Source organism: Scyliorhinus torazame, unplaced genomic scaffold, assembly GCF_047496885.1.
Source record: "Scyliorhinus torazame isolate Kashiwa2021f unplaced genomic scaffold, sScyTor2.1 scaffold_386, whole genome shotgun sequence".
In the NCBI taxonomy this organism is placed as follows: Eukaryota; Metazoa; Chordata; class Chondrichthyes; order Carcharhiniformes; family Scyliorhinidae; genus Scyliorhinus; species Scyliorhinus torazame.
In genome coordinates this window covers 24,726-37,707 of record NW_027308113.1, presented here as the reverse complement: position 1 = coordinate 37,707, position 12,982 = coordinate 24,726, and the positions used below count along the sequence as shown (strand labels likewise).

The following is a 12,982-nucleotide window of genomic DNA, read 5'->3' as shown; positions in this document are numbered from 1 at the left end:
ATCTTTCGAAAGTTTCGTTTACTTCAGTTTGAAAGTGCTGGTCCATTTTGAGGATGACCGTGTCATATTTGGCCTGGTTTTCGCCTTCCTCGAACACCAGTGAATTAAAGACATCATTTGGGTGGGGGCCTGCGTAGAAGAGGAGCATTGCAATCTTCGAATCATCCGAGACATTCTGTTTTTCGGTGGCACGGATGTACAGGTCAAATCGCTGCCTGTAGAGCTTCCAGTTGGTGCCTAGGTTCCCCGTGACTTGCATCGGCTGCGGTTTGCCGGTGTGGTCCATGTCCAGAATGGCAGGTTGGTAGGCAGGTATCGATCCACTCCTGTACCATGTGGTGTTGGGTGTTCTAACACACAGAAGAGCCAACACAGTTGCATATGGTACAACACTTGTTTATTTAAACTTGCTATTTACAACTTGGTCTTTGCACTCTGCACGTGGGGGGCTCCCTGCTTGTGGTGTTTCAACAGCTCTTTCATGCTTCCTTCTCCCCAGACCTACTGACCTCCAGGTGTCGTGCTCGTGCTTTTTATGTGGTTGGTGTTCTTGTCTGTGATTGGTTGTGGTGTTGTGTACTCTGATTTGCCTGTTAGTGTGTCCATCATGATGTGTGTGTTTGAATATCATGACATCTCTCTTTCTCTCTCTGTCTCTCTCTCTCTCTCTCTCTCTGTCTGTCTCTCTTTTTCTCTCTCTCTGTCTCGCTCTCTGTCTTTCTCTCTCTCAGTCTTTCTCTCTCTGTCTGTCTCTGTCTCTCTCTCTGTCTCTTTCTCTCAGTCTTTCTCTCTCTGTCTCTCTCTCTCTCTCACTGTCTTTCTCTCTCTCTCTCTGTCTTTCTCTCTCTCTATTTCAGTCTCTCTACCTGTCTCTCTCGCTCTGTCTCTCTCTCTGTCTCTTTCTCTCTCTGTCTTTCTCTCTCTGTCTCTCTGTCTCTCACTGTCTTTCTCTCTCTCTCTCTCTGTCTCTCTGTCTCTCTCAGTCTCTCTCTGTCTCTCTCTCTCTCAGTCTGTCTCTCTCTCTGTCTCCGTCTGTCTCACTCTTTCTCTATCTATCTCAGCCTCTGTGTAACTCTCTGTTTCTGTCAGTCCCTCTCTCTCTCTGTCTCGCTCTCTCGCAGTCTTTCTCTCTGTCTCTCTCCATCTTACTGTCTCTCTCTCGCGCTCTCTCTATCTCTCTCCGTCTCTCTCTCTCTCTGTCTGTCTCTCTCTCTCTCTCTGTCTCTCTCTCTGTTTTTCTCTCTCTATCTCAGTCTCTATCTCTCTGTCTCTGTCTCTCTCTCTCTCTCTCTCTGTTTCTGTCAGTCTCTCTCTATCTCAGTCTCTTTCTTTCTCTGTCTCTGTCTCGCTCTCTCTCCTTTCAGACGCTCCTTATAACTGACCTCTTGGACTGTGTTCTCAGGTCACCCTCGGATGGCACAGTGGTTAGCACTGCTGCGTCACAGCGCCCGGGACCCGGCTTGAACCCCGGCTTGGGTCACTCTCTGTGCGGAGTCTGCACATCCTCCCCGTGTGTGCGTGGGTTTCCTCCGGGTGCTCCGGTTTCCTCCCACAGTCCAAAGATGTGCAGGTTAGGTGGATTGGCCATGATAAATTGCCCCTTTGTGTCCAGGGATGTGCAGGTTCAGTTGGACCTTTGGGGACAGGACAAGACGGGGAGGGGGGGGGGGGGGGTAGTGGGCGGGGTTGGGTGCTCTTTCAGAGGGTCAGTGCAGACTGGGTGGGCTGAATGGCCTCCTTGTGCACTGAGGGGTTGGGCAGACGCTGGTATCTCCTCGGGGGTCTCGGGCGGCGCTCACTGCTGCTGTGATGCGTCTCGGGATGTTTTGCGGGCTGAGGGATGTGTGGTTCTTGTCGTGAGAGTGTCCGATTTGTTTGGGGTGGCTGAGTTGGGGAGGGGGGGGTGGGAGGTGAAAGGTCACGCGAGGATCCCCGTGTTGCCTCTGTCATTCCAGGAGTCCACGAAGAGGTACCCGTGTGGGTACGAGCACACGCCCAGTCCCATCGCCAGCAACATCCCAGTCGAGGCCGTGGCCGCGCTCACCGACTCCGTCCAGCTGACCGCCGTGGCGGTCACCAGTGACATGAACAACACCATCCTATTCCTGGGCGATCGCCTGGGGAAGCTTCACAAGGTCGGTGGTTCTGTCTTGTACTGCGGCCGGTGGGTTGGGGGGGGGGGTGGGGGCGGTGAGGGGGAGGGGTGGGCAGTGTGGGTGAGGGGTGGGCACACGTTGGTGGTAGTGGGGATGGATGGGGGGGGGGGGGGGGTCAAGGCTGGAGGGCATCACCTTCCCTCACTCACACGTCTCCCCACCTTCCGACGCAGGTTTTCCTGAGGTCCCGCTCCGAAGCCCGGATGTTCGGCAGTGTGACAATCCAGCCAGGATCCCCCATCAACCGGGATCTCTTCCTGGACCCGGAGGGTGACCATGTCTATGTCCTGACATCAACACAGGTGAGAGCTGCCACGGGAGGGTGGTGAGCGGGGTGGGGGGGGGGAGCGGTAAAGGCTCCTCAAAAACTCGCTGCGTTTAACATAAAACTCTCCTCAAATGTTTGTGGGAAGAACAAGGAGACAATATAAAATAAGAGGTAAACTTCCGAAAGTGCTGCAGGAACAGAGGGACCTGGGGGTATCTGTGCCAAGATCATTGAAGGACAGGTGGAGATTTTTTAATGTATCATGTCTGTCGCTGCCTCAGGCCCAGCGTTTATCGCCCGTCCCTAATTGCCCCTTGAGAAGGGGGTGGGTGAGCCGCCTTCTGGAACCCGCTGCAGTCCCAAGTGGTGTAGGTACACACACTGTGCTGATAGGGAGGGAGTTCCAGGATTTTGCGACAGTGAAGGAACGGCCGATATATTTCCCAGTCGGGATGGTGAGGGGCTCAGACGCCAAGTTTGGGGGAAGCTTAGTTGATGAATCAAGTCCTGGCGCAATACGACAAGTTGTAAGATTTGTAATATTTCTGGACTATCCAAGTTGTTCGATTCCTTGTATTATTCGACTGTGTAAAGTTGAAGGAATTTATATCATCTCTGCTATTCGGTTACCAGTAGCACTTTGCGAATACTGGAACTCAGCAGAAATTTGCAGTATAAACTTCTCAGGTGCCAAAAGGAATTGTTTTATTTGTAGTCGCTTGATTACAATTTGAAAGTCATTTAAAAGGCAATTCGTAGACAATTCGAAGCTTTCAGAGAATTACAGACGGGGGCGTCATTCTCCGACCCCCCGCCGGGTCGGAGAATGGCCGTTGGCCGCCGTGAATCCCGCCCCCGCCCCCGCCGAAGTCTCCGCTCCCGGAGATTGGGCGGGGGCGGGAATCGGGCCGCGCCGGTTGGCGGGACCCCCCGCTGGATTCTCCGGCCCGGATGGGCCGAAGTCCCGCCCAGAAATTGCCTGTCCCGCCGGCGTAAATCAAAGCTGGTATTTACCGGCGGGACCAGGCGGTGTGGGCGGGCTCCGGGGTCCTGGGGGGGGGCGCGGGGCGATCTGACCCCGGGGGTGCCCCCACGGTGGCCTGGCCCGCGATCGGGGCCCACCGATCCGCGGGCGGGCCTGTGTCGTGGGGGCACTCTTTCCCCTCCGCCTCTGCCACGGCCTCCACCATGGCGGAGGCGGAAGAGACTCTCCCCACTGCGCATGCGCGGGAAACTGTCAGCGGCCGCTGACGCTCCCGCGCATGCGCCGCATTTCCGCGCCAGCTGGCGGGGCAACAAACGCCATTTCCGCCAGCTGGCGGGGCGGAAATCCCTCCGGCGTCGGCCTAGCCCCTCAATGTTGGGGCTCGGCCCCCAAAGATGCGGAGCATTCCGCACCTTTGGGCCGGCGCAATGCCCGTCTGATTGGCGCCGTTTCTGGCGCCAGTCGGCGGACATCGCGCCGTTGGGGGAGAATTTCGCCCATTATCTTTTTTGCTTAGGCAGACAGCTCGAAAGTAACTTTTAAAAGGTCAAAGTCTGGCAATGAAACATGAAGAGAGAGAGAAAGCTAATCTTCAGCTAAACTCAAACTCAAAGTCAAAAGTGGACTAACATCACTGACACAGACTGGTAGACTGACAGAACCCCCAAAAGACATCTCTAAAATGGAGACTAGAATCAAAGACAGAAATTAAGGACAGACAACACCAAAAGACAACACTAACATGGCGGGCAGAAACTTTTCAGTTATACACTTTCATATCTGTCTTAAGTCATCTAATCACACCCCAATATAATCCGAATTGGTTTGGGTTAGACTCAAACACATTTGATTTGATGGCAAGCCGTCCATCTTCAATGTGCAACATTAGCTTTTCTGACCCAGCTGTTGTCTGCATTGTGAGCAATGGTGTCTTCATGTTGCTATGGTATTCAGTCCTTGTCCTTGACAATTAGCACAAGCGTTGTCAAATTATCTTGCAACTGTGCTGTTTTAATGTCACACTGACTCTGAAAATATGCATTTGCCAGAACAACGGACCTCAGTAAAAGTGAACTATGCTGTATAAATGGGTATTTAAAACTGGGGCTCAATATTTATGCTTAAACAGCTATCTTTTACCTATACTAGTTGTATTCGAAATACCTGGCTTCAACAGTCGGCCCTTTGATAAATCAAAAAATTAAGTGAGATATATCAGAAAAGATTAAATACATCATTAATGCGATAGGATAGGTAAAAGCGCAAAGAATAACTAATTCATATTGTCATTACAGTTTTAAACAATAAAATGGACACTTAACATTGCAACAGGCATTTCAAAATAATTATTATAATTAATAAATTAATCAAATTTGATCACATTGGTCTGTTATGTAAATGATGAATGCAGCTACACAGGAGAATTGGATTATTCTTATTGTGGACATTTCAGTGTGTCCAAACCACCCACAAATTTTATCCCAGAGAGAGATAAATTGGGGTGGATCAAGTTTTTGATTTCTTTTTGGACCTGTAATGCCAAATCTTTAACTTCTTTCTAGCATATAGTCAAGTGCCATTCGATTTTGTAATACTACGGTTAATCATTTTACAGATCTTAACATTGATATACTGATTGATACAGTAAAAAGTTGAACATATGATCTAGTAATAAATGGTAAAATGATTATCAAAATTGATGTCAAGTCTTTGACATCTTCTGGATTATACACAAAAGCTTGTTGAAAGGGTTAATTTTCTTGCAGAGACAAAAAGAGGCGTATAGCTTGGAATGATGCCATTCGCATCTCCAAACTTTAAAAAAAATATTTGTCACTCAAATGGACTGGGAGTAAAAGTTGGATTGCTGCCAAATTCACGTTATCAAATGTCTTTGAACAATCTGTTCTTTTGGAATATAGATTTGAGTTGTTTTTTTAAAAAAAACAGCTTCCACATTGTTTGGAGTTTTAATTTCCAGACTAATTTTAAACATTTATTTTAAAATATCAAATACAATAACTTATTAAATATATAACTGAACCAATCTTGTGCTGTATCTTGATTTTCTGTCAATGAATTTGTCGATTCTGTTAAAGGAAACACAGCTAACAAGATATGTTAATTTCTTTAAATTAATAAAGCAACGTTCAGAATAATGACAGTTTTCTTAAGTTGACAGTTCTTGGCAACTTTTTAGCGATACATTGAGGATTCTTTAGCTGCTTTGATGGCAGCCTTTCTGTTCTGAGTAAGTTCCCTTTTTCGTTTGGAAATTTTCTGTCCAAGTAAACATCTTTCTGGGCAATTTGTGCTTTGTGAAAGCTAGCTTTGTGACTGTTAGCACTGAGGTGGTTCAAGACCACCTGTAAGTCTTTGTCATGATCATCTTTATTGATGGAGGTTATCAGAACATCATCTTCATATTGGATAATGGTGGAAGGCCGAACAGGCAGTTGCCTGAGATGATTCTGTGAAGCCATGTGGTAAACAGTTGGGCTATTATGATACTGTTGTTGATTAACTGTAAAAGCAAACCATGGTTGTAGTTGCTTAGCCAGTGTTGCTGACCAGAAGCCATACTGGGTGTGTCTTGTTGGTACGTGTTACATGGTTGACCACGAGGTGGAAATGTATTGTAGTGAACATTGTCTACTTCATTATCATCTCTCGAATCCATCCATTGTTTTTGATAGCATTTTGCCATCCAGTGTCCTACTCTACCACAGAAAAGACATTGTGGTATTTTCTTACATGATTTTAATGGAGCAAGTGTACATGTTTGTTCTAGCGCTGGTGGTGAAATTGTAGTTACTGCTGATATTCCTGCAGGTGCTGCACCAGCCGCCGCTGGAGCAGCAGGTAACATGGGCTGGATTTGAACACTATCTTCGTCTGCTTGGGCTGCTTTCTGAGTTTGTTCAATTTTCTGCACAGAAAGCCTGTTTGTCAAAGAATTGCAGTGTTCAGTTACGTTGTTTATATCTCTTTCTAAAACACATCTTTCTTTCATTAACTTGCAATTTTCAAGTTCAATTCGCTCAGTTTTTAATTGCAATTGTCGGTATTTTGACTCCACTTCAAAGACTTGATTTTGGAATTCTGTTATTTGAAAAGATAACTGCTGGAGTTCAGAGGTTTTGTTTTGCAAATCTGTTCTAATTTCATCATAATGCTCAAGTTTGGATTTTGCAACTTGCAAATCTGTTTTAATTTCATCATAATGCTCAAGTTTGGATTTTGCAACTTGCAAATCTGTTCTAATTTCATCATAATGCTCAAGTTTGGATTTTGCATCTTGCAATCCTTCCACAACTGCACTTAGTTGGTCTTTAGTGGACTGAAGCTGATGATCACTTTTATTTTTAACAATGATCTCTTGCTGACTGTGTATCTGACCCGTAATTACCAGGGACCATTTTACACGTTCTGCACTGTGTAATCGTGTGCATTTTCCCCATGCTCTCTTGATATTATTGAAGGACCACTGTCCTCTGGGGATATCATACTTTGATTCAATTTTTTTTGAGGTTTCACATAGGTCAAATTGTCTACGAGTGAAAGATCTACAATCCCCCAACATATCTTCAACAGAAACATCTGGTATTCCAGCACCCCCCTTGGATGTAGTGGGGAGTAATTTTCTGCCTGCTAAAGGCTCTGAATCTACACTTTGATTTGGATCAGCCATAAATTTTCTTGATCGCTGACTGCCTTAAAGACCTCAAAGACTGTTTTATTTTAGTTACTGCAGTGACTAATCTTCCAGTCACGTCTACATTAGTCTCAACGACTAGCACTTGATTTATTTAACACAATCTATAAAAAATGTTCTTTTCAAGGGTCGAAGTACTGATTGATGCGGCTTTAAGACTTTTAATGGGTGAAAAAGATATTTCTTACCCTAGTCTAGCCGTGGGTTCCGGCTGTCTTCTGGGCCTCCTCCTCCTATCTCCGAAGCTTCCCGAAGGTTCCGGATCTCCTCCGATTATCTTCGAAGCTTTCCGTCGTCACCTGGGCCTCCGAAGGTCGTTCAGTACTCCCCCCCAGCTGCCGACTACGCCAATTATAGAGAATCTTTGATTTATGGGATCTTAACCTGTTGAACTACGCCAAGTTTGGGGGAAGCTTAGTTGATGAATCAAGTCCTGGCGCAATACGACAAGTTGTAAGATTTGTACTATTTCTGGACTGTGCCAAGTTGTTCGATTCCTTGTATTATTCGACTGTGTAAAGTTGAAGGAATTTATATTATCTCTGCTATTCGGTTATCAGTAGCACTTTGCGAATACTGGAACTCAGCAGAAATTTCAGTTAAAACTTCTCAGGTGCCAAAAAGAATTGTTTTATTTGTAGTCGCTTGATTACAATTTGAAAGTCATTTAAAAGGCAATTCGTAGACAATTCGAAGCTTTCAGAGAATTACAGACATTATCTTTCTTTGCTTAGGCAGACAGCTCGAAAGTAACTTTTAAAAGGTCAAAGTCTGGCAATGAAACATGAAGAGAGAGAGAAAGCTAATCTTCAGCTAAACTCAAACTCAAAGTCAAAAGTGGACTAACATCGCTGACACAGACTGTTAGACTGACAGAACCTCCAAAAGACATCTCTAAAATGGAGACTAGAATCAAAGACAGAAATTAAGGACAGACAACACCAAAAGACAACACTAACATGGCGGGCAGAAACTTTTCAGTTATACACTTTCATATCTGTCTTAAGTCATCTAATCACACCCCAATATAATCCTAATTGGTTTGGGTTAGACTCAAACACATTTGATTTGATGGCAAGCCGTCCATCTTCAATGTGCAACATCAGCTTTTCTGACCCAGCTGTTGTCTGCATTGTGAGCAATGGTGTCTTCATGTTGCTATAGTATTCAGTCCTTGTCCTTGACAATTAGCACAAGAGTTGTCAAATTATCTTGCAACTGTGCTGTTTTAATGTCACACTGACTCTGAAAATATGCATTTGCCAGAACAACGGACCTCAGTAAAAGTGAACTATGCTGTATAAATGGGTATTTAAAACTGGGGCTCAATATTTATGCTTAAACAGCTATCTTTTACCTATACTAGTTGTATTCGAAATACCTGGCTTCAACAGTACACCCACTGTGCTGATAGGGAGGGAGTTCCAGGATTTTGCGACAGTGAAGGAACGGCCGATATATTTCCGAGTCGGGATGGTGAGGGGCTCAGAGGGGAGCCTCCAGGTGGTGGGGGTCCCAGGTATCTGCTGCTCTTGTCCTTCTAGATGGTAGAGGGCGTGGGCTTGGAAGGTGCTGCCTAAGGGGCCTTGGTGAGTTGCTGCAGTGCATCTTGTAGACGGTACACACGGCTGCCTCTGTGCGTCGGTGGGGGAGGGAGTGAATGTGTCTGGATGGGGTGTCGATCAAGCGGGGCTGCTTTGTCCTGGATGGTGTCGAGCTGCTCGAGTGTTGGAGCTGCTCTCATCCAGGCAAGTGGAGAGTTTCCATCCCACTCCTGACTTGTGCCTTGGAGATGGTGGACAGGCTTTGGGGGGGGGGGTCAGGAGGTGAGTTACTTTCCGCAGGATTCCCAGCCTCTGACCTGCCCTGGGAGCCACAGTATTAATGTGTCTGGGTCCAGTTCAGTTTCTGATCAATGGTAACCCCCAGGATGTTGATAGTGGGGGATTCAGCGATGGTAATACCCGTTTGTAAAGCACCTCATACTCTGGGATTTTATTTTAGAAATGAATGGGGACAGGGAGTACAGGAGCGAGGAGATTATACTTTGATTTGATTTATTATTGTCACATGTATTAGTTTACAGTGAAAAGTGTTGTTTCTTGCCTGCTGTACAAACAATGCATACCGTACATAGGGAAGGAAGGAGAGACTGCAGAATATAATGTTACAGTTATAGCAAGGTGTAGAGAAAAGATCAACTTAATACGAGGTAGGTCCATTCAAAAGTCTGATGGCGGTAGGGAAGAAGCTGTTTTTGAGTCGGTTGGTACGTTACCTCAAACTTTGGTATCTTTTTCCTGACGGAAGAAGGTGGAAGAGAGCATGTCCGGGGTGCGTGGGGTCCTTAATTATGCTGGCGGCCTTTCTGAGGCTGCGGGAATTATAGATAGAGTCAATGGATGGGAGGCTGGTTTGCGGATGGACTGGGCTACACTCACGACCTTTTGTAGTTTCCTGTGGTCTTGGGCAGAGCAGGCTCCATACCAAGCTGTGATACAACCAGAAAGAATGCTCTCTATGGGGCATCTGTAGAGGTTGGTGAGTGTCGTAGCTGACATGCCAAATTTCCTTAGCCTTCTGAGAAAGTAGAGTCGTTGGTGGGCTTTCTTATCTATAGTGTCGGCATGGGGGGACCAGGACAGGCTGTTGGTGATCTGGACACCTAAAAACTTGAAGCTCTCGACCCTTTCTACTTCGTTCCCATTGATGTAGACAGGGGCATGTTCTCCACTACGCTTCCTGAAGTCGGTGACAATCTCCTTCGTTTTGTTGACATTGAGGGAGAGATTATTGTCGCCGCACCAGTTCACCAGATTCTCGATCTCATTCCTGTACTCTGTCTCGTCATTGTTTCAGACTCAATTTATACAAGACGTCAGCTGGAATATTAAAAAAATAATCTCGAGTATCACAGAATCACAGAATTTACAGTGCCGTAGGAGGCCATTCGGCCCATCGAGTCACCTTGGAAAGAGCACCCTACTCAAGCACACCTGCTCCACCCTATCCCCGTAACCCAGTAACCCCAATTAACTTTTATTTTGGACACAAAGAGCGATTTAGCAAGGCCAATCCACCTAACCCGCACCTAAACTCCACACGGGGCTGGGGATAGGAGGATTGGCCACACTAAATTGCCCCTAAATTGGAATTTTTTTTTAATAGGATTAACAGTAAGGTGTGTGTTTATACCGGGACCCCCTCCTCACTCGGATTTTTGGCTCTGCGGGTTTTGGTGTGTTAAACTTGTCCCTTCCCCATCCACAGATAACCAAGGTGCCCGTGGCTGAGTGTTCGCGATACTCGAACTGTACGAGCTGTCTAGACGCCCGAGATCCATACTGTGGCTGGTGTGTGCTAGACGGTAGGTTAGTATCTGACACAATGATGCACATACATAGCAATACTGAGAGCTTCAAACAGAGCCATAGGCCATTCGGCCTCTCTGATGCACGCCGCTGTTCCTGCCACACACCCTCCTCCAACCCCTGCTGTCTCCATGTCTCCCTCTCTCCCCTATCCTTCTATTCCTGTCTCCCTCAAGTTTATCGAGCTCCCCCCCCCCCCCCCCCCCCCGCTTTCCTGTTAATCACAACGGGACGATTCACCTCGAATACTCTGTGTGGGAGCGAGTCCCACATTCCCCACACTCCCCGTGGGAGCGAGTCCCACATTCTCCCCACTCCCCGTGGGAGCGAGTCCCACATTCCCCACACTCCCCGTGGGAGCGAGTCCCACATTCCCCACACTCCCCGTGGGAGCGAGTCCCACATTCTCCCCACTCCCCGTGGGAGCGAGTCCCACATTCTCAACACTCCCCATGGGAGCGAGTCCCACATTCTCCCCACTCCCTGTGGGAGCGAGTCCCACATTCTCCCCACTCCCTGTGGGAGCGAGTCCCACATTCTCCCCACTCCCCGTGGGAGCGAGTCCCACATTCTCCACACTCCCCGTGGGAGCGAGTCCCACTTTCTCCCTACTCCCCATGGGAGCGAGTCCCACATTCTCCCCACTCCCTGTGCGAGTGAGTCCCACATTCTCCCCACTCCCCGTGGGAGCGAGCCCCACATTCACCACACTCCCCATGGGAGCGAGTCCCACATTCTCCCCACTCCCCGTGGGAGCGAGTCCCACAGTCTCCCCACTCCCTGTGGGAGCGAGTCCCACATTCTCCCCACTCCCTGTGGGAGCGAGTCCCACTTTCTCCCTACTCCCCATGCGAGCGAGTCCCACATTCTCCCCACTCCCTGTGCGAGCGAGTCCCACATTCTCCCCACTCCCCATGGGAGCGAGTCCCACTTTCTCCCTACTCCCCATGCGAGCGAGTCCCACATTCTCCCCACTCCCTGTGGGAGCGAGTCCCACATTCTCCCCACTCCCCGTGGGAGCGAGTCCCACATTCTCCTCACTCCCCGTGGGAGCGAGTCCCACATTCTCCCCACTCCCCGTGGGAGCGAATCCCACATTCTCCTCACTCCCCGTGGGAGCGAATCCCACATTCTCCTCACTCCCTGTGGGAGCGAGTCCCACATTCTCCCCACTCCCCGTGGGAGCGAGTCCCACATTCTCCCCACTCCCCGTGGGAGCGAGTCCCACATTCCCCACACTCCCCGTGGGAGCGAGTCCCACATTCCCCACACTCCCCCGTGGGAGCGAGTCCCACATTCTCAACACTCCCCATGGGAGCGAGTCCCACATTCTCCCCACTCCCTGTGGGAGCGAGTCCCACATTCTCCCCACTCCCTGTGGGAGCGAGTCCCACATTCTCCCCACTCCCCGTGGGAGCGAGTCCCACATTCTCCACACTCCCCGTGGGAGCGAGTCCCACTTTCTCCCTACTCCCCATGGGAGCGAGTCCCACATTCTCCCCACTCCCTGTGCGAGTGAGTCCCACATTCTCCCCACTCCCCGTGGGAGCGAGCCCCACATTCACCACACTCCCCATGGGAGCGAGTCCCACATTCTCCCCACTCCCCGTGGGAGCGAGTCCCACAGTCTCCCCACTCCCTGTGGGAGCGAGTCCCACATTCTCCCCACTCCCTGTGGGAGCGAGTCCCACTTTCTCCCTACTCCCCATGCGAGCGAGTCCCACATTCTCCCCACTCCCTGTGCGAGCGAGTCCCACATTCTCCCCACTCCCCATGGGAGCGAGTCCCACTTTCTCCCTACTCCCCATGCGAGCGAGTCCCACATTCTCCCCACTCCCTGTGGGAGCGAGTCCCACATTCTCCCCACTCCCCGTGGGAGCGAGTCCCACATTCTCCTCACTCCCCGTGGGAGCGAGTCCCACATTCTCCCCACTCCCCGTGGGAGCGAATCCCACATTCTCCTCACTCCCCGTGGGAGCGAATCCCACATTCTCCTCACTCCCTGTGGGAGCGAGTCCCACATTCTCCCCACTCCCTGTGGGAGTGAGTCCCACATTCTCCCCATTCCCTGTGGGAGCGAGTCCCACATTATCCCCACTCCCTGTGGGAGCAAGTCCCACATTCTCCACACTCCCTGTGGGAGCGAGTTCCACATTCTCCCCACTCCCCGTGGGAGCGAATCCCACATTCTCCCCACTCCCTGTGGGAGCGAGTCGCACATTCTCCCCACTCCCTGTGGGAGTGAGTCCCACATTCTCCCCACTCCCCGTGGGAGCGAGTCCCACATTCTCCCCACTCCCCGTGGGAGCGAGTCCCACATTCTCCCCACTCCCTGTGGGAGTGAGTCCCACATTCTCCCCACTCCCTGTGGGAGCGAGTCCCACATTCTCCCCACTCCCTGTGGGAGTGAGTCCCACATTCTCCCCACTCCCTGTGGGAGTGAGTCCCACATTCTCCCCACTCCCCGTGGGAGCGAGTCCCACAATC

General features: G+C 49.5%; 1 protein-coding gene across 1 annotated transcript in view; it reads left to right on the top strand.

Annotated features, from left to right (window-relative positions):
• The window catches only part of LOC140406257 (plexin-B1-like), a gene marked incomplete at its 3' end in the record, with an annotated part of 71,408 nt that overhangs the window by 34,468 nt on the left and 23,958 nt on the right, over positions 1-12,982 (top strand). The window contains exons 3-5 of the mRNA XM_072494375.1: positions 1,956-2,135; positions 2,330-2,458; positions 10,395-10,495. Coding sequence (XP_072350476.1) covers positions 1,956-2,135; positions 2,330-2,458; positions 10,395-10,495 — 410 coding nt within the window. The remainder of the gene's footprint in view (positions 1-1,955; positions 2,136-2,329; positions 2,459-10,394; positions 10,496-12,982) is intronic.